Source organism: Schistosoma haematobium, chromosome 3, assembly GCF_000699445.3.
Source record: "Schistosoma haematobium chromosome 3, whole genome shotgun sequence".
NCBI lineage: Eukaryota > Metazoa > Platyhelminthes > Trematoda > Strigeidida > Schistosomatidae > Schistosoma > Schistosoma haematobium.
Genome location: NC_067198.1, coordinates 6,262,951 through 6,286,070, shown reverse-complemented (window position 1 = coordinate 6,286,070; position 23,120 = coordinate 6,262,951). Strand labels below are relative to the sequence as shown.

At 33.6% G+C, this 23,120-nt stretch overlaps 1 protein-coding gene across 3 annotated transcripts in view; it reads left to right on the top strand.

Annotated features, from left to right (window-relative positions):
• DLC1_1 (Dynein light chain Tctex-type) overlaps positions 1-23,120 on the top strand; it is a gene marked incomplete at both ends in the record, with an annotated part of 143,019 nt that overhangs the window by 88,676 nt on the left and 31,223 nt on the right. Inside the window, 2 exons of one of the 3 annotated variants that reach the window (XM_051212870.1) lie at positions 3,146-3,573; positions 9,854-10,199. Coding sequence is in view for 2 of the 3 variants with exons in the window: in XM_035732900.2 (XP_035590039.1) it covers positions 6,358-6,400; positions 9,854-10,199 (389 nt within the window). Of the gene's footprint in view, positions 1-3,145; positions 3,574-6,357; positions 6,401-9,853; positions 10,200-23,120 lie in introns of those variants that run through there. The other 2 variants (XM_035732900.2, XM_051212869.1) reach the window with 2 other exon arrangements.

Sequence of the window (23,120 nt, the reverse complement as noted above, 5' to 3'; positions counted from 1 at the left end):
ATTATAGCTGATGTCAGTTCGTGATGAAAACCCTAAATCTAATTTCTAACCTTAATCATCAACTGTAAATCGTAATTCTAATTCCTCACACTGGTTTATAACCCTCATTTAACGCTAGTAAGTAGGTAGACACTCTCAAGGTCAGTCTGGCGTCTCTCAAAGGTCGTTCATATATTATAGTCTCACCTTGAAATTGGTCAGTTCCTGTTGACAAATGCAAACTCTAAATCGTATTGCCTTGATATTTTCCTTCCTTTATTTTTCTTCTAGTGACAAATTTGAATTGTTTATGGCTAATAGTGAAACTATAAATGTTTGAAAATACAATTTAAAATAAAACATGTCATAGTAATAAACATTTAGCCCAGTGATAAATTCTATTTTTTTATGACTATTTTATGAAGTGATAAATACTGATGATTTGTTTTTGTTTTTAAGAAAAAATCAATGTTTCTGTGAGAGGAACCACTGATAATGATAATCAATTACTTTGTTATCAATGTATTACAGTAAACTACATAATGTCATAAAAATAATCATGAAAATTGACGAAAAATTAGATATGGTTATTGTTTATTTTTGAAATATGTATATCAGTTGACCTATCTAATTGTCCCTTGACGTGGTGGTTATCCTTGCCCCCCATATCCCTGGTACGGTCGAGGGTGGTGAGAGTTAGTCCTCCCTCTCCAAATGCTCTCACATGGCAACGCGTATACACCTACTGGCAGGGAAGTCCTACTCACTGCCTCACGCCATGAGTGTTGTTTATGAAATTGAGAGGATGGAAAATGAATGTCAGGCACTTTAACCGGGTTGGTGGACACGGTGGATCCACTTAGGGGAGTTGGAAAACCCTGATTTTAAACCAATGTTGCACAGGGGCTCCAGGGTTCTGGGGGCACAAGTGGCGTATGAACCAATCGTTGGTCACCGGCTATTATGGGACTGCATCTCCTAACGTTGCTTTACTGTCTTGTGGATTAGACCTGTAGGTCGAAGGCTCGGGATGTGGAACCCTAGGAAAACCACCTGCTTTGGTCTGGGCATCCGGGCAGTATCACAGCCCACACACAAATCTAGTGACTTGTGTGGCGCATATGTATTCGCTGCCTCTTTGTACCACTATTTATGTGTTCAAATAAATAATTAATTACAGAGAACGTTAAGTAGACTATATTCCAATTTCATGCAAAGCGTTTATCAGAGGTCGGAGTGTATTATTAGATTTATGGAGATGGTTGGATATTGTAGTTTATTTCATGAACTGATTTTGGATAGGCGATTATTAAAAACCGGGAAGGACTGGAAAATGAATGAATAAATACGAGGTGTCACGAATTTACCGAAGTTAGTAATACAAATTTTTGGTTGTTGATTAAACATTCTAAAGGTTAAGTGCTCTCTGTGAGACCTAAAAGTCATGGATTTAATCCATAGTAGGATCGTGGATGCTTACTCAAACTGAATGATCGTACACTAGAACAAAATAGCTGTTCAATGCTTCCTAGTTTGTAGTGGTTTTCTAACCGAAGTCAGTTCATAATGTCAAACTTCAAATAATGTAGATTATTGATTAACTTACCAACGCGACTTTTTAGACTTAAAGTGGTTGGTTTTCATTTTAAAAAGAATTAAGAAACAGTTCGAATTTCAGCGCACTAAATATCAATGAAAAATTATCGAATTAATTCTCTTTCTGGGGGTTCTGAAGGATTAACTACTGATAATACATAATTGTCTTCACACTAATCAATCGCTTATTGAAAATCAGTAAAATGCTGAATAGTCTTCAGTGCTGAGTGAATTTCAGTGGTTGATTTGTGGCATGACATTACTTCAATACTCTGTAACTGATTAGTGTAAATGTTTCCCTTTTAAAGATTGTCAGTGATTTATATTCATATGCTTACTAGTGACCAGCTCTGAAATGTCCATTTTGAGATTTTAATGCAAAAATGTGATCCAAATTGGGGATCAACTAAATTAAGAGTTCAAAATTATTTCTACTGATTACAGTAGATAATCAAAAACACACTACGCATACACTAACTGTAGTTAGAAAAAACTTATTTCCGTAGTTGAGATTATGAGTCAATTGAAGCTAGGTCACGATGGAAAACCTGAAAGTACTGGACAGCTGTCTCGTCTTGCTGTGGGACTCCTCAGTAGTGCGCATCAACGATCCCACCTCGCGAGATTCCGACACGGGACATATCGGTCTCCCGCGCTAACGCCTAACCTTTACACCACTGGGCCGTCATCCGGTGATGTTAATGTCTAACTTCAACTAATCCACGAAATCGAGCCACACATTCACCATTGTTTTCAGTAGGTTACTATCTCACAATAGACCCGGTTAAACTCCACTGGTTACTATAATATTCACAAAAACCCCTTCTAATACTAATCAGCATATGCCCACTAGTGACTGGCTTCAAAAGGTATTTCCTGGAGTTCTAGTGAGATGCAGCGACCAGTGAAGTTCAGCTTATGATTAAAACAAGTCATTCAACATTCACTTGAACTGTTTGTGTAAAAAAAACAGTATTCTTCAAATTGAACAAAGTATGTCATCATTGATAGTTCATTTCGTAATTTAATTACATAATATAAGTGTAGTCAAAGGAGTTTTTAGGAACATAAAATCTGGAATAAAAGTACACGGTTCAAGTCTCTGTACCACTTCAACATAACGAGACAAAACTATCAAGATAAATATCAAAGTAGCAGAAGTAATGACAGTATGATTGTTGTATAAGAAAACACTAAACATAGAAATTTGATTCGAGAAAAGAGAGAATGAATTCGTAAAATAAAAAGTATAAAATGATCTAAGGAAAGAAGAAGAGTAAATGATTCTAGACTGTTGTCACCGATTCTGAAGCATATAACACAACATCTCTAACCATTGGTTACGATAATTTTTTAAGGCACCAATTAGGTAGTTAAGACCTAACAACATAGATTATACTAACGGTCAATAACTTTGTAGACCAGAGTCATTTTTAGTTTGGCTGCCTGCCCTCAAATATTCTCCTATGTCGGTAAACACTGTGGTTCAAGGTGAAGTGATTGATGAAGTGTAATACATGTCTTAATTGGTTGACAGTTGTTTTGAGTTCCATATGTTCTTCAATTGTAGGAATGCAGCCCTTTGTCAATCCTCGCCCTAACGTCTACATCCGATCCTTATTGTTCATCGATGATGCTCCCCAGCTACTTGAATGATTCCATATCTTCTAGAGTTTCACCATCAACTGTGATTGGGTTGGTGTCCTCCATGTTACATTTGAGGATCTTGCTTTTTCCTTTGCACATGTTGAGGCCTGTTGATGCAGAATTTGCGCAGTGGTGGTAACGTAGCCAATGAAGTTTATTTGAGGAGCGGTTGTTATTAGTTGAAAACTACTTATGTCCCAATCAACTCATCAAAATATCATTGATCAGCACTATTATATTGGTCACTAATAATAATAATCAACCTGACGAGATATTTTTCACTCTATTATTATCTAAAACCTAGGAAAAACATCACTTAACCTTCAGCAAACCATATACATTATACAATCAGTTAGTTGGATTACTAATGAATTTATTGTAAAGTGTAATTATATGTGTAATGTTAATACGTTATTTCTTAAATACCTCCTTATCTCTGTCTCTATCATCCCTAAATTACTTTTGTTGATATGAAGACGTATCTATGTATAATTAACACCGTATTACGTAATAACAAAATAGTTGATCTTTTCATAAAAGTTGTCTATTATCAAAAATGTTTTTCGTTGAGATCCTGAACACATTGATGTTAGACCACCGTTGGAAACCTGGAAGCACTGAATGGCCGTTCCGTGCTATTGTGGATGCGCACAATAGGACCAAACGGCCGTCCAGTGCTTCCAGGTTTTCAACGGTGGTCTAACATCAATCGGTTCATGATCTCAACCAAAAACTTAATAATCTCCATAACCCCTATACTGATAGTTATCAAAAGTGTCATATCACATATACATATCATAGAGAGATATTGTACTATATTTAAGGTTTATCTATATATAATTATCATTGTTGACAAATACAAAAACATATAAAATGATTTATGCATTGGTCTGGTGTAAACAATGTTACGTTTGTGTACGTCTACTTCAGATGTACATATGAAAACATGTTTAATTTGTAGGCCTCTACATTCATTATAGATTGATATCAAGTGTGATACTAACATAAATAAGATAGTGCTAGATAACTATCTTATTTGTACAAGAAACTCTATTCAACAATGAACACTTAATAATTCATTGTGTTCAGAATGTATTACTCTATAATCTTAACCTCAATAAGAAGGCGATATAGTACATTTGTCATCCAACATTTATGTTGCATAACTGACCCATTATAGACATGATTGAACATCGTTGGTCATAACTTCTCATTAAAACTTCAGGAAGTAATCTTGAAGCCGAACAGATGGAAGTAAACCACAATGAATACCTTGAACGACTTGTTAGTTCATCAGAAATTTGTGTTTGGTTATAAAACAACTTAGAATATAAAGAGTTATGAGATTACGATGATAAAACAATTTTAACATGACTTTAGAATCCTTCTATGTTGAATTAGTAAAATAGTCAAACGATAGTGTTAAGAGTTAGGGTTGGGGTAAGATGGTACCTTGTTTCTGTAATGATGAATACTTTTTCAGATGGAATTTAAGTCTCAAGAACTTTTAAGTCACCTTGGAAATGCACAAGTCCTGTTAGGATGTTGTGTACGTTTCAGTTCTATTTGTTTACCACTGTATTTTCATGCACATTAATTATCACTTACTCGTTGTAATCTTAAGAGACGATCAAATCCGTTCGTATTATTTAGTCATATAACGGTTGTTATGTCAATTTTAAATGTCTCTGTAACTATTGGTAGATTTTATTACATCCCCATACAGCTTTTATTAAGGTATAAGCTCTGTGTCACCATGATTTGAATTTTGCACAAAAATCAGTTAGCCGCTATCTTTGATTTGATTAGTTATTCAGCCAAGTATACTTTTATCACTCAAAGTTCAGCACGAGAACATTTTATTTACAATGATTTCCTAGTAAATTGTCAGCTCGTGATGAATACAAACCTCAATCTAAACTGGTCTGTACAGATCATTCAACCAAGACTTTCCATGTTATATATTCTATAACATGAATTAACAGATAAACTGTGATCTACCATGTTCATTCATCATTTATGTTAACTTTGTACACATATGTCGAATTTGGAACAAACGTCATTTACTATTTCATTTCTCACTTTCCCTGTTTCTCATTTGTATTTGATAAGTTCTTCCATCTCCATGAGTGACTGATATTATCTTAACACTATTTTTCATTGCTTACAGATGTAAACAAATGAAATCGTCCAGACATGATACTAATATGTAACTCTGTTTGTCAATAAATACCACTTCAGTAAGGACATTAAAAGAAATGCTTGCTATTGTTTTTTCATCTAAGGTTTCTGTAGTGAATAAGTTGACTTTAAAATATCTCGAAGATCAAGCTGATATATCACTTTGTAAATATCTCATTATGAGAGCTGTATTTATGGTACACTGATATTAGCACTGTTTTTTACGACCTCAGACAAGTGTTTATGTCTATCGAGGATGGCTAAATATACATGGAATATCGAAATCATAATACCCACAATTATTATCATTTATTGTTGAATATACACTGGACCTAGTTTTGTGAACATATACTGAAGTTTGCCCGTCATATGTCTACTTCATTTCCTGTTTTCCGTATTCCCCAAGTGCAATTGAAGCGCTTTTGTGCCTTCATGATTCGTTGGAATTTTTCTAACAGTGATTAGAACTTTAGACAGAGTTGAATAGTGGCTAGTAGTGAAATTCTGGAAGGTCGTTTCTCCCAGTTTGAGACTTATAAACTGTATATGCCTGCACCTCAGTGTTGGTATTCACATCGGTACTGTAACCCAGTACATTTTACCAAAGTCGACTGATCAACTGTAATTCTCAGTATCAAAAAACTTCAAACAACCCTTATTAATGAATTATTATTTAGAGTTGTCTACAGTAGCATCATAATCCAAGTTTTTCTGGTGCTCATACACGTTTAATTGGAGCACCCAATTAATTAGAATGGGTAAATTAGACAGGAAGCCTTCATTTTTGTATAACATGTGAAAATCACTCATTAACTTGGTTCTTATGATACGTTGATGTCAGCACACTTTCAACAACTTAACACGAAATTTTCATTTCAACAGACTATAATCAAATGTACCTATTTAAATAATTATTCTATGATCACGCCATACTACTAATATTTACACTCATGAATGGTTGTATGTGCTCTGACTACATATCAGCATAATTTGATTTGTATGTGTGTTGTGTTTCTCTCGAGTTCAGTTTCTATTAAATCTATCACTCTCAATTCCTTAATTGTAATTACTAAGTCCCTATAAATATATTGCACTTGATTTGTCAGTCAGATTGTTTCGGGTAGACACACGTGAATACATGATTACATGTAATTTAGGTAAAGAATTTCTAGGGTTGACTTCCTTAAATGATATTCGTTAATATCTCAAATGATACAATGGGTTTTACTACTTACAAAATAACTTGGTGTTCTCCTTCAAAGAGAAAAACAATTCATAAATTTACTTGCGTTACACAACACAAACCTACGTTTATAATTAACCAAAATAAGAAGAAAAGAACTTTCATAGTATACTACTGAGATACTGTAGTAAAGTATATTTCTACATTGGCTGGTTGGAAGTAGATGATAGGACCACACAAACATGACGTTGTCCACTTCTCAATAATCAATCAATTGAAGATATCGCACTCTTATGAGGGGTCATACGTGACACGAATAGGTCCGTGTGATATTTCTGATTGTGAAACCTGGTAACCCACCAAAATCACTAGTTCCTTCAAGTTTTCGGGCATGTTATGTTGACGAGTGCCAACTGTTGAGAAAGCTAGATTAGATATTCCCTGGGATTTAATTACCTACAATCACGGAACACCATACATAGTGTACGCAATGTCGAGTCACTTAGACTAGTGGACATATCGGAAGTTGGTCAATAGCATTCGATTAACCCTAAGGAGATTAGACAGACTTGAAACTGATAGTTACTCAGTGATAACTCAATTATATTGTTATGGCTTTAAGTTGCTGTCGATTTTTACCCTGTGCTAATTGTTGTGTCCTTGACTGAAGAGATTAGAGAGCAGTGTACTTATCGATCGATTACAGTGACACGTAAACACGAACGGACGGCCTAGAATCTCGATTGGTCTCGCTTCCCTGTCTAGCCCAGTCAGTTGAGTCCAGAACACAAGCCACAGCCTCGGAGATATGAATCATTATATTTCAAACATACTCTATTTATATACTAACCAAGCATACCACATCGTACCATAAAAATAGAAAACAACATTTTGTACAATACTCAACAAGTGAACAGATATCGACCAATAGGAAATGTCCATTTGAAGTCCAAGGACACCATTGGACTTAACATGATACTTATTGGTTCTATTCCTCCGCATCCACAACATATATATTGTCCGAACCTGTCATAGATTTTTCAATGTATTATAAACCACTTTCAACCTTTTACTATCTTAAATCCCATCGTATTTTGTACAATAACATGTAGAGCTCTGTGATTGTGTACTGTACATTTCTACTAGCTAAATTATTGAACTGAATCACAATGAATGATCTATTCTCTTGTCACAAATTAGAGTTGTATATTGAGCATTAGGCTGTCAATTGTCCTTACGTGATATTCAAAACTCCGTAATACAGATAATATTGAATTAATGGTAACGAGTATCCACTGGCAATGTTCACATTACACTGTCTTGTGCGAATAAGTTGACTGGATTATGATAAGAAGATTGATCCACTGAGGTGACCACATAGTCGACTTGTTATTCGACAACAGGACGAAACAACTGTTGTTAGCTTCCAGATGTTCTATAGTACTAAACCTGGAAAACACCTGTTGAATTCGACTTACAAATTACTAGATGCATGAAATTATTCTCATTTTAAAACTTCAATTTGAAGTAGAATATAAATTATATGCAGTGATTATATTGTAAAAACGCCATAGTTACAAACATGATTCAATGATTGAATTAAACAATCAGTGAATGAATGAACTATGGACGAAAAAAGTTTTATTGTTTAAAATTATGAAAAACTATTTATATTTCCCACAAAACATCCAACACAAGTGTTACAGTCTGTTCACAAATAGTTAATGTGTATTTCAATGTGTTTCCGTTGGTTGGTCACATGCATATTGTTACATGACGACATATATAGGTATATACCCTTCGAAGTTATACTAACCTAGTTTAATAGACGTTTGTAATGATTTAAAACACTTGAACCATGATTGGTAGGATGTTCAATGCACCATTAAACATGATCACAATCATGCATAGATTGAATGTCGAACTGTATTGTTGAAGTCTTTATTCACAAATATGTAGTGATTGTTTACTGAGATGGAAGAAAAAGCAAACAGTAATATGAATGTTTACATATTATGTAATGGTGTAATTAAATAATAATAATGTTTATTATTATATATACATATAATTGTTACAAGACATGTCTCTTTCTCAGTGAAATACACTGAATAATTATGTGTAAGTGATTGCATGCAATCTAGCAGTGATTGATTATGTACGTCAATCATTAAAGTGTCCAATTAGTGTGTGTTTATAAGTGAGTGTAGAGCTAGACGAATGGTTTTTAATGGATATGAATAGGTTTTATATGAGAAACATTACATTGTTACTGTGTGCTACTGCCATAGATTTGATAATGGTTGAATATTTATAGATGTTTAATAAAGGAACATTTTTAAAGATTTGTTTTCAGTTATCTGAACTCAGTAGCTTATTGAATAGCACGGTATTTAAAGCTATGTGAACATCAAGAAACCGATGAGTAGATCCACTTCCTTATTGAACGAATAGAACGTTTGTATCATCAGTCGAAAGAGTTTGAATTATCTCGTTGTAGGATAGAATGTTAATCAGTCCTTGTTACCAAATATGCATCTTGTATAGATATTCGCGAGTTAGCCGTTTTATCACACGTTTTAAAGAATGAATGTGTTGTGTCTAGCAGTAGAGTCCAAAACGTACATTTCATTCTATTTGAGAGACATCAGTTTGATGTACTTATAACCCATTGTTGATGTACACAATGAGACTCGAGTTCAGCACCTTTCACTTGGAATGCCAATGCATTATGCACTGAGCTATTGAGTCCAGAAAACAATTATTTTGTTCAACAAATATTATTATCATTATTATTACCTACAACAGTAAAACACTATCGCTTACTAATTATAACTTTTTCGTAAGTATAGGAAGTTTTGTGGAGACTGTAGAGTTTTCATAGTTTAAATCACGAACTGTTCTAGTGAACAGTTTTAATGAATGTTATAGAACGATTCTCCACTTAGGGTAAAGGATAATAATGGTGCTAAATCGTGGACGGATTGAAGTTGTACATGTACAACATTGGTTGCTAGCTAAGTGATCTAGAGGTTGAGCATTCGAGTCCTAGACTGAATGTTATAGGTTCGACCCCTTGGAGATAGCGTGCGACTCTGGAAAAAATATCTGTACAGTGTTTCCGGGTTTTTAGTAATGACCTTCGTAACATTTTGTTGTACAAACCGTAATTTTTTTCTGGTTTTAGCTGAAAATTAGTGAGTTTGAAGAAGAATGACTTTTTCTTATGATATAGATCTACATTTTTCTCTTCATTGCATTCCATTTCAGCTCCTGATCTACATCGTGAAAAACATTTCAATCAACAATTATCAAATAATAATTTGACAAATAATCAAACTAAAATTTCTGTCAATGTTACAAATCTTAAATACAATTATAGTAACCGTAATAATAATGATTATTCAACATTGAACAATACTGATTACATTAAAACAAAAGCCTCAGCAACAATACCAACAACATTCACACATAATACTACAACAATTGATAACTGTTACCAAGTTAATTTGAAAAGTATTATCAATTTATCTGATAAAAACATTGATTATTTAAATACTAGACGAGCTCCAGTGAAGTTTGCCAATAATTATACGGAACAATTAAATGAAAATGTGTAAGTTTTATTTTTTGTATGATCAATATTATATCGCTGTTTTCTTCAGTGTGTTGTATAATGCTCAATAACTGTGTTGCCTAGTAGGTGAGTACTGAGAGTTAGAATGTGATTTTCACTAAATACTTCATTTTAGGTATTTCAATTTATTCTTAACTGAATATTTTGAGTGGTATCGTAAATCAAAATATTGAATAATAGAACACATAAATATTAGAAGTTAGAGCTGGTAGTTACATGTCCAATGAAGAATACACTGTTATATGCATTAATTACCTACAAAATGAACAAGGAAATGGCCGACATTGATGGGTATAATATATTTCAATAGTTGAGATCATGAGTCAATTGAATCTAGACTACCATAGAAAACCTGGAAGCACTGGACGAAACAGCCATCCACAAAAACCTCTTCTGATACTAATCAACATATGCTCACTAGGGACTGGTTTCAAGAGGTATTTACTGGAATTCTATTAAGAAGCAGTGTCCAGTGGAGTTCAAACAGGTCTGTTGTGAAATAGTCACTCACTGATGACAATGGTGGATATGTAGCTCAATTTCATGGATCAGTTGAAGTTAGAAATTAAATTGATTGGATGCCGACATGCTCAGTGTTCTAGAGGTTGAGAGTTCGCTTGTGAGACCGACTGGTCCTGGGTTCGAATATCGCGAAGTGGGATCGTGGATGTGCACTATTGAGGAGTCCCACAATAGGACGGGATGGCCGTCCAGTGCTTCTAGGTTTTCCAAGGTGGTCTAGCTTCAATTGACTCATTATCTCAACTATTAAAATTATTATAAATCCACAAAAACCCCTTGCAATATATTTGTTGAAACTTGGAAACGCTCACGTTAATTTCAACATTGTTTTCTTAGTAAATAATACGGATTGTCAGTTCATTATGATTTTCAGATTTTGAAGGTTATATGATAGATATTTTTTTCTTCTCTACTGTCGTTTGTTACTAAACTAATACTGTTGAGTTGTTTACAACCACATCTGTCCTATAAATTTTATACAACCTATGAGATCATTTAAATTTACTCATATCAATGGTTGGAAATAAGATAATCTGAAGTTATTTTAACGGGTAATTGAAATTATGTGAAATTAATTATATTTCAAAGTTAAGCTGTTTAAAATTAAACCTTAAGTCCTGTCAAAACAACTCGAATTGTTTAACTAATTGACTCACTTATTCATATTAAACACACAGATGGTTTCCTAAATGAATGATCGTGATGTCTTGGAGATTTTGATTCTTTAGAATTTTAATTTAAAGTTTCGTGAGTATTTTGTCTTTCTTTCGATTTTTAGTAGCTAATCATGTTCTCCAATCTTAATTGATTGGAGGGATCCAGTAGAAAACTTCGAACATAGGTTTAAGAACCAGTTACAACTCGTCACCAAGATGTACTTGTAATGTTAAGGGAACTGATGCTACCTGAAACATTTTAACGCTGTTCACCTAACCTCACAGTATGAGACATTAAAACTGAGCTATTCTAGCCAGACTGTGAAGCTGAATGATCCGGTCTCGAACCTACTAATTTTTTTCTGATGTCTAGATAGCATCGATTTGAATCGTGTACCATCCACTAGTCGTATCAACACGGTAAATACGACTAACTTATAAGTAGTAACATGTGAAATCCCGAAACCTCGATTGTTTTTGACTTCTAACCTACTTAAATCATTGTTCAGCAGTAGTGTGATGTGTGCTATAAGTAGTATGTATCACCAACTGAAAGTAAAATGCCTGACAGCAGAAGATTAAGAAGATTGAAGAGAAGAGAACGAGAACAGAGAATGATTGATGCGTAAACGAAGTAACAACGTAGTCTGAGACAATTGATTGATATTTTGCAAATGAACTATTTACTGTATAATTCTCAGATTTGACTAAGTTATTCTGTACTTTCGTATTCAAATACATTCGATTGTCCACACTCATGTTGTTGTTCACTACAGTAGTAGTATGAGTAGTAGTGATATTAATATTTATCATCCGGGTCGGACCACACACACATATATAAGTACACATTATCATGTTTTATTTCTAAATGGAATAATATACTAACTAATAGGAAACAAACAAATATAAACTTACATTTAAGAAACAGATTTTTCTATCCTTTACATATACATATATACGTATACAGCACGTCTCGCATTTCTTCACGAGTTGAAAAATATCAACCACACAAGTAATTTTGCAAATCACCTGTTCTCCAAGAGGAAGAACAGTTGAAAAGGTAATAATAATAATAATAATAATAATAATAATAATAATAGTCCATAATAGCAAACGATGGAAAATGTTAAACACGCGAGCTATTATACCTATCAACATATATTGTTACTATCAATATTATTATTATCATTATCACAATTATTATTATTATTATTATTATCATTTAAAAACCCCTTGACATTTAAAACTGATATTCAACCAACTAGTATATGTATGTATATATGTATATATTGATAAAGAACTAGGCATGTACCAAATCCTCTTCCTTCTATTTTCATTTAGTTGCAAAACATTTACTTCCTTTTCGTGCCTTATATAAATCAATAATAATAACAATAATAATAATTACATTTCATGTGTATCATAGTGGCATTAAAGGTCTATAGGCAATTTATATATACATATATGTAAATTAAGGTATATACAATTACCTTATCTATTTAAAATTACGATTAAATATCTAACAAACTAATTAGATTGTACTTTATGTTAAATTCACTTATATCAATAATGGATAGATTGACTATAAAATGATTTGATTATATGCTAAATTAATGGTTTCATAATGATTCAGTGATGAAAGTAAAAACAGAAGGTCCTAGGCTCGGTCACTGGTGAAGTCATAGGTGTGTAATCTTGAAGAGTTACATACTGAGACAAAATAGTCATTTATTTCATATTGATTTTTGATTGGTACTCCGAATGAGGTCAGTCAGTGACGTATATCATCTACAAATATCTCTATAAAACCTTTACAAAATTGAATGATAGATAGATATTTAGTAAATCTTCCGAATAGTTGAAAGCAAAATGACCTGGTTACAAACCGCGGAGTTATTTTGATAAACAAGGAATATTGATTATTATTAGTAATGTCGTGTCTATATAGATAATGGGTGAAGTTTGGTCTGATGGACTCACTAGTTCATCCTTTGTCGATTTGTTAAAATTTTGTTATGGTAAATAATAATAATAATAATGTATCTAATACAGATTCATGTCCAAATAGTTTTCGTGAAGCTGTATTCCTGGAAGATATTATCAGTGGTATCAACCTAATCGAAAGACGCGGAAAGTGTCAGCTACTTTACGATGAATGACACTGAACAATAATCATCCTAAATTAATACTTGTATTATGGTAAAAGTTCGAGTAAGAGAATTCTGTTTAATACTGCAGCAGACATCAGAGTAACTAATTTTAGACTTGATCTCACTTAAAACATACAGCGATGGTTGTGCATTCTGTTGCAACGTGTGGTGTCCAAGAGTTGATACTGATATGTGAACTTCTTACACACAAACCCTACCGATTAGTAAAATGAAAATGAAGTTTATTGAATAAACGAATAAACGGAATCGATATATATATAATTAAACCAATGGAGTATCTCTCATTCCTGAGATTTGGAAGCCATTTCAAGCCAATCACGTGTGCTTATTATTTGGCTGATTCCTGATTGGCCTAGTATGTCACAGTCCTGTGGGAGTCTGAAACATAGAACTAGTTCCTAGTTTTCAGTAGTGGTTTTTCTAATGATTTCAATTTTTGTTTCATTGAAATAATCTTTATGCTATTCAAGACCTACATTAAACTACCGTAGTGATTATCAACTATAATTTGTCTTACTAGTATAGAAAGTTAATAGGAATTGTTGAATTTTCTCGTATCGCATCATGGACTGATATTAGTTTTACATCTACTGAACACCACAAAACTACTGGACAACTATTTTTTTTCTTAGTATGGTGTTCACTGATTTCCATCCACAATCTCACTATAGACCAAACTCAAGATTGTCATACCTTGCGGCGAACTTCTGACTTTTAAACGATTGAGCTGACACCTAGTGATTTACATTTCTAACTTTAATTAATCCATAATGTGGTGCCGTGATCATTCAATCCTATTTGTGGGTAACTGCCTCAATCTTAACATGATCAAACTTAATTGGTCACAACATCTCATTGGATTTCCCATAATTAAATCTAAAAATTAGTCACTAGTGACTACAAAATTATTATTAGTGAACAAGCTTTATGAAAATGATTGAATTTCGTAGTTTGACCTTTGTAACTATCCAGTGTCAATGTACGCGTTGATATTTTAACCTGATACACATTTTTTTCAAATGCCAGTGTGTTTTATTTGCTTTAGCTGTTGTGTACATGTAAACTACAAGAAGGATTATTACAATTTATAATAGAAAGAAAAAGTATTTAAAGATTGTTCTCATCATAGTCTGTTATTACCTGGGGAACCGAGTAGTGCTGAACATTTATGTTATCGCAGCACAGGCACTCTATTACGTTTGTGTTTATCATCTCACTCGTATTGGATTGAACTTATGTTCATTCAATTAAGTCTACGAACAGGTTACTTAACACTACAGAGTTGAGAGATCTGTTGGTCTCCTTTTTCTAACTTCATCCTGCACTGGAAAATCAGCTTCGAACTGGAAAATCTTCATTGAAATCTCTTTTTTTTTAAATTATCGATTAAAGCTCTTAGATGAATACATGATAGTAGAGGAATTGTAGATAGCAATGGAATCCCAAATGCATGTTTCCTTTTGTTTGAAACTAGTCAATCCGATATACCTGTATTCTACTTTGTTGATGCTCATATCAAGGCTTTAACCCAATATCCTTCAATTCAGTCATGAAGGTAATATGCAATTGTTCAAAATTCCATAATTCTTCTTTCAAGAGTAACATCTTTAAGATGTAAATCTGTACTGGATAGTAGGATTAAAAAGAGTTTAAAAAACATCTAATTGTTTATGTTACATCTACATATTAACAAGTATGATAGAAAACATTTCTACAATTTTGAAAATGGCACTTTTTTAGTGTGTCAATTACTATTTAATCTTATATAATATCAAGATGATAAGATTGCAATCAGACAGATAGACAATAAAATTATAGTTGAGATTATGGGTCGTTTGAAGCTAGACCACCTTGGAAAACCTAGAAGCACTGGACGGCCATCCCGTCCTATTGTGGGACTCCTCAATAGTGCACATCCACGATCCCACTTCGCGATATTCGAACCCAGGACCAGTCGGTCTCACAAGCGAACTCTCAACCTCTAGAACACTGAGCATGTCGGCATCCAATCAGTTTAATTTCTAACTTCAACTGATCCATGAAATTGAGCTACATATCCACCATTGTCATCAGTGAGTGACTATTTCACAACAGACCTGTTTGAACTCCACTGGACACTGCTTCTTAATAGAATTCCAGTAAATACCTCTTGAAACCAGTCCCTAGTGAGCATATGTTGATTAGTATCAGAAGGGGTTTTTATGGATATTATATTGATTTTAATAGTTGACAACATGAGTCAATTAAAGCTAGACCACCATGGAAAACCTGGAAGCATTGGACGGCCATTCCGTCCTCATCAGTGCACATCCACGATCACACCTCGTGAGATTCGAACACAGAACCTATCTAGCCTTGATTAACTTATGATCTCAACTATTAAAATTACTGTAATATCCACAAAACTCCTTCTGATACTAATAAAAATAAACATAATATCTATGTCAACATATACATAGATAGTGTGTAGTTGTGTATCAATCGGTTTAAACAAATCTTTATTATTTCATATCATAAACATTATAAGAAAAAATGTATCTAAATAGAAAAGAATTATTAGGTTGTTATGTGTAAATAGTTCACGTTTTCATAGATGAATGACATGTTTTTTTTATCAGACCACACACAAATGGACATTTTTTCTCATCACAAACTTATGAGTTATGGTTTATATCATCAAATAACAGTTAGATAGGTTTCGAAAACCTGAAAACACTGGATAGATAGTTTATTCCGATATTGGAGTCCTCAGCTATATTGTGAATCTACGATCTCACCTAGGACATTTAGGTCTCGTGGAAAGCTCTTTACCTTTTAGGTGATTGAATAGCTGTTTGAATTCGACTGAAACGAGCAATAAAGTTTGTATTGTGATCAAATAAATTTGGTAGAAAAGATCTCTGAATCCAGGTGTGTATCTGATCTTGAGGGGACTGATTTTGTCTGTTAGAATCAAGCCGAACTTACTCAACCTCACAGTCTGGGATGTTGTCTCTGAGATATTGGTGTCATAGCTAACTTTTTGTACGGCTGGGAAGTTTACATTCATTGATCACTGAGGAGTAAACACTGTAGCTTGTAGTGGTGGTCGAATTTCGTCGACTAAGCTGCACTATGGATCTGGGTAGACTAGTTTGAAATCCTGTATTGTGTACCGCTCCCCTAAAGATTGAGGTTATGCTTTGTTGACGAGTACGAACTAGCACAAAACCTTTACACAGAGTTTGATTTTTGACCAATGTCAACCATCTTATTTTTAAACTAGAAATTAATGAACAGTCGATTCGTCCTAATTTTAAAAGAGTTTCTATCACTATCCACTTTCAATCCCTGTATTGGAAAGTGGGCAAATGCAATTGATTATCCCGGAACAGGACCAAGCGCATAATTTCTATTCCACCACTAGCCATCATTCAAAATATGAAAAATATATTCATAACTTACGAACAGAACACGGTCCATTAGGACTATCAGGCAACGTAGCCAATTATGATTTCAGTCATTAAACATACTCACCTGGTCCTATAGGTTCACCCACAGAATTTCATATCACAATTGTCAAGATCATTACTATTTATAGCATTAGTTACATTGGCTTTTTTATCGGACAAGGATTTACAAAAATCTTTATATTGTTGATCGAAGGTCCTGGTTTCAATCTCCGGTCGTGAGGTCTTGAATGTGCACTTCTGAGGAGTCCGATACTAGCACGAGACCGTTGTCCTGTGTCTTTTGGTTTTCAGTAATGGTCTGACTAAAATCAGTCCGCAATTTAACTTGTGTTGTACTTATCACAGACATCATACTGAGTTCATCCTGTTTAATTATCGCCCTCGACTTTTTCTCAGCGGTATTTATAAAAGATGATTAACGAATGTATATACTGTTTATAATCTAACATTACAAAATTTATTGTAGTTACAACTACTCTTGAGTGGACTAGGCACAAATTAGGCTGTTCGAATTGTTTATATGGACAGAAGAAAAATACTATTGAACTTAAATATTATCAGTGATTATTTTGTATTGTCAACGTGTATTTCATTTTATTACTGTTACTATTACTACAGTCTTTGTTTGTCTGTTGTCTGACTCGTAGTTAATCTTGGTTTTTCATTTTCCCCATAGCAAATACTTTTTACACATAAATTCGAAAGTAGTTTACATAATGAATCGACTCCAGGACTGGAAAACTACTAAAAAACTAGTCTTATTCTACTGTGAAACTCTTAAGCAATGTGCACTTAGGATAAGGATGAGTACATTTAGGCTTCTTGTGGCAGCCGGTTCAATATTATTTCTATTGGTCTGGCAACAAATGAGGGTTCAGGAATATCCCAATGTGACAGACGTTGAGAATGTGAACCGTTCTATGTCAATCCAATGGTTATGCTTTCAACGTAAGAAAAACCTAAGGGGTAATGAGTTCAAAACCTGGTTAGGTCGTAAGTGCCCATTCTTGGGGGCGGAACAGTTAATTAGTGCTTCTTGGTTCTCGCCGTTGTTTTAAGTGGAATAGTTCTATAACGAATTTCATCTTAAGATGAAATAAATCTCAAAACAGTAACATCGAGAAATATACATATATGTATGTCAGTTTTGTATATTTGTCTGATAGCATATTCTATATAACGAAACGCCCAGTTTAGTCAAAGAAATATTATTTAGATGAAAAAACACATAAATTTGAATCTACATAATCTGTCATAAATGATATGATTTTAAATCTTGATGTTTCACGAGAATCATAGGCGGCCATTTCCCACTTTCCTCTTTCTCCCTTCATCATTTTAATGAAATATGGATTTTAATGAATACAACTTATTTTTGAGCATGGAAACATTTAATAGTTTGTTTACCACACATGTTAAGCACATTAATCTATATTGGTTGTTTTGACCTTCTCATTGATGTTTAAGACTACAATGAGTCAGTCTCTTGTTGAATATATATATCCTGTGTGGATTTCCTTCATATTACCAGTAATTCACAAGCATTTTAAGCAGAGATCGATGGTAGTTAGAAGTGGAATCCAGAACGCTCGCTTCCTTCGATTGGGAACTCGTCGGTTGGATATACCTTCTCACTATTGTACAAGCCAGTGACTGTCTGGACCCAGTAGCAAAGTGGCGTTTGAAGTGGACAATTCAACGTCCAAATCTCGGAGTGAACCTCAACTCCAGGATCCAAGTTAATCTAGCCGACGAGTCCTAGGGAGGACAAAACTCGGATCCTGGATTCCATTGCTAACCATCATTCATCTCTGCTTGAAATTACGCACATTGTTTAAAGTTACTTCATCGAGTTCATCTCCATTTTCTCAAACCTTAATTTTATTGTACACTAGTCACACAAAACTCAAGTATATGACTTTCCATAGATTGATTGCCTTTAATTACGTAACACTAAAATTTAGTGAAAACATGATTTTGATTCAATTTAGTCTAGTGGCGATATTTCAACTGGATTGGTAAGATTCGATCATCAGTACAGAATACGCAAATATAACATATGTCACTACTTAGTCATCAATCAATGTAAATATCTCATTCCCACAGATCAGTCATGGTTCAAACAACTCAACAATAACGTCTCAGACCGGGAAGCTGGGTGACACAGGTTTGAATCTCACAGTGATAAATTTTCCCCTTCCTTCTGTGAATCATTCTGTTACAGTTGGCTTTGATGGCTCAGATCGTTAAATGACAGATTACTAATAAGTTTTATAATATTAAACTGTTAAATCAATCGATAGGCTGTGCTTAGATTCAATGAAGATTGGGAATTTATGTACGCATGTTACACTCTAAATGCATTCAACAGCCAAAACAATATCCTCAGTTGCCCAATCTAATAAATAAATATTGAGAACTCTAGATTAGATCAATAAATGTGGTTGGTGATTGTGGGTAGTCAGTAGAAAGTTTTGAATATTGGTTACGTGGTGGTAAGTGTTATTTCGGAATGTTAATATACCAGCTTTACAAGAGGTCATCTGAAGCTTGAATGGCTCATTAGTAATAGTGTCCCTGACCGTAGCATCTGGTGATGCGGGTTCGAGTAGAACAAAAATACCACCAGTTCTTTATACGTTGAAGTTAGATACTAATACTCTAGGCTAATCAGACATAGACATAGTGCGAGATGTTAACGGGAGCATGCTATTGGTTAAGATTTGACTTGACTTTCTAAGGAAACAAACATACTCTACCTGTAGTAAATCTGGTCTCTTTCTGAGGGAGACAGATATTTATTTATGAATGAGTCGTGCATTTATCCTCTGTCCGTGAATATATAAGTGTTTATACTTTTCCCTCATATTTGGAACCAACAAAGTATGTTTGTTTCTTTGAAAATTAAAGCTAAATCTTGACCAGCATCTCTCAGCATCTCTCACTTATCATTTGACTTATGTCTGATTGACTCAGCGTATTAACTTTTCCTGATATAAACTAAGTCTGGTTTTTTAGATTTAGCTTCAGGAATCAGTGTGGAAGGGGGTTGTATATCAAATACCAACATTAACATGAAACCTAACCTCATGATTTCATTGACAGCTGCTTCCAGTCAGTAATAATAATAATGATAATAATAATAATAATAATAATAATAAACAGTATCAGGATTTCACTATCAATCATGATTAATAGGAAAAACTTATTGTTATGAGAGAAAACAACACACGGAGTTAAACTAATTCTTGTTCAATGGGGAATTTTCTCGATATTCGCATATGTGACACCCGCAATTATAGAATTTAACAAAAATTGATATCATTGTACAATGTTTATCATATATAAGAGTAAATAATTGTCCTTGTAATTACTATTTGATATCATATTACCACTCATACACACACGTAGACATTTTGACGTTAATCGGACTTAAACGTGTTACTCTTCGTGGGGCGAAGGTCATCAATCAGGATTCTCCAACAGAATCTTATCTGGGTTCTCCTTTCCAACTGTTGCCAAGTGCTATTCATGCTCATAATATCTGCCTCTTTTCCTTTCACCTTGAGGACAGTCTATGTTACTTCTTCTGAATTCCAGATATCACCAATTACCGGAATGCTATTCTTATTTTATCAATTTATGCCTTTATATTTGCATTAAACCCACATTATTAGAAACTCTGATCAGATAATTCGATGTGTAAGTCAAGAATTTCGATCGGTATTCAATAATAAGCCCATTTCAAATTTGTTTTGTCAAACATTACAATCACAGATATTAACTAACACTGATCTACGATTGACCATTTTGAAGTTAAGTTAGTCAATCAAAAAACGATACTAGAACTGACACTTATCTATCGGTCCAAATTACCACAACATGGAAACACAGTGAGGTGAAATAATCAAAAGAGAAAAATGAGATACCAGAATAGTAGAAGCAATGACAGTATTATAGATAGTAGAAAACGTTAAACGTAGACAATGTAATTTGAGAAGAATTAATAAATTTGTCAAGTGAAAAGTTTAAAATCATTTTATAGCTCATGATCCGAGAGAAGAAAATGAGTGAACTTATCTGCGCTATTGCAACCGTTCCTTAACCATATCACACAATTTCTCCAAGCATGAGGACACCAAATATATATTTCACACTTACCAAAATGGCTCGATCCAACTGTGAGTAACTTTAAGAACTGATGTTACATTTCGATTTGGCTACTCTTATATTTCTTTCAACCTACTACTATACCAAGTAACATTACTCACTGAGATAGCCGGTTTTTTGGGTATATGTAGCATGTTACAACCATCTCAATCAATGAAAATTCGTTACCTCATCGATCGATGTGACATTTTTACTCAGTGTCTTGCGTCCAATCTCAGTATCCTTCACTTGATAATCCCAACATACTTCAAATATCCTTGTGGATGACTGAAATCAATAAACTGATCAATCGTTAGTTAACTAATGATAACTGTTATGATATCATTGTTCTGATGATAAGTAGTTGTAACTAGTCACCTGAAAAACTTTTATTTACGTTTGGTATATATATATATATATGGCCAAGTATTAAATACTTTGTAATGTAAAACTTTCTGTCAGATTGAGAATTATATTTTTAAATTTTCTAAAATCTCGATGTCAAATCTAACTGTTCACTATTTATGTGGATTACTTACGCCGCTTACTTCTCGTGGAGGAGCATAGGCCAACCACCAGCACTCTCCATCCAACCCTGTCCTGGGCAATCTTTTCCTGTTCTTTAATTTGTTTAATGTGGTTGGCGTTTTTTAGCAAGATTTTTTTCTACGGAATAGGGTTGCCGACACCATGCCCAGCCCTCCTCTTTTATCAGGGCTTGGGACCGTCAGTAAATCTAGAACAGCTATAGGCGGAGTTATTTATATAGACTAGTGTTTTATAATTATCATTATACATAATAATCAATTTTACTTCCTGTTAGAGATCTGTTATTAAATGCTTTATGGTTTAAAAGTATTGTAATATAGACAACAGATTGTAATTTTAAGTTAACTGATTAGACATCGTTTACTTACTTGGTCAATGTACATAGTTTTTTTAACATCATTTCTCTATCTCTCTCTATTTGTAATTTGAAACCGAAAACCCTTCACTTACGGCTCATGTTACTATCGTAAGTGATATTTGAACTCAAATGAACACTTAGTAGTACATCATATGTTTGGTTCACACTTGTTCAGTACTTCATAAAGAATCTTGGATACGTGATGTTGAATATATCCATATAGAATGAAAAAGGTATTCAATACCTTCTATGTTTTCAATGTTTATCTAATTATAATCAGTCCATGATGTGGAACTTCAAATTCAGCGATTTCCATAATATTATAATAAGAATCATTATTCATTCACTAGTAATTAACTTTGAGAGGTGATTCCCGGATTTCTAGTGAGCAAACACGTTGGTGGTCAAGCAATTATTGAAAAACCTTAACAAATTATTATCTCGTAACATTGCAAAATGATTGAAGTCAAATTTGTAAATCATAAAGTGGTAGTTCGTTCATTTAATGGTTAGGCACACTTCATGAGATTTTGATTTCCTGGATTCGATATTTGATGAGGAAGTGGAAACACACGGTTGTTGTAGTCTTATACTAGGAAGAAACAGCTGTCTAGTAATTCCTAGGTAACGTGAAAACATAAGATTTCCTGTTATTGATTTTCAATTAGTTGTACACTCCATTCTTATGGTGATTTAAGTCTATAATCACTGAAATGATTAACATTTCTATCAGTTCGTAAAAAGTTATTCCGTCTACTGATTGTTCAATTTTCCCATTTTTGCATGATTCATCGTTACAAAAATAGTTTAATCATTATACATTTAACTAATTTCATTCATTAAATCTACTTAGTAGTAGTAGTAGTAGTAGTAGTAGTAGTAGTGTGACTTGATTAAACCTATACAATTCGACTGTTTAATAAACGGATATATAATCACATGTATGTATATAGATGCATAGAATGTTGGACAGTTCATAGTTCAGCAAATGTATTTATCTATTTATATTCTGTCTATTTAAAATAAATGCAAACTTACCTACC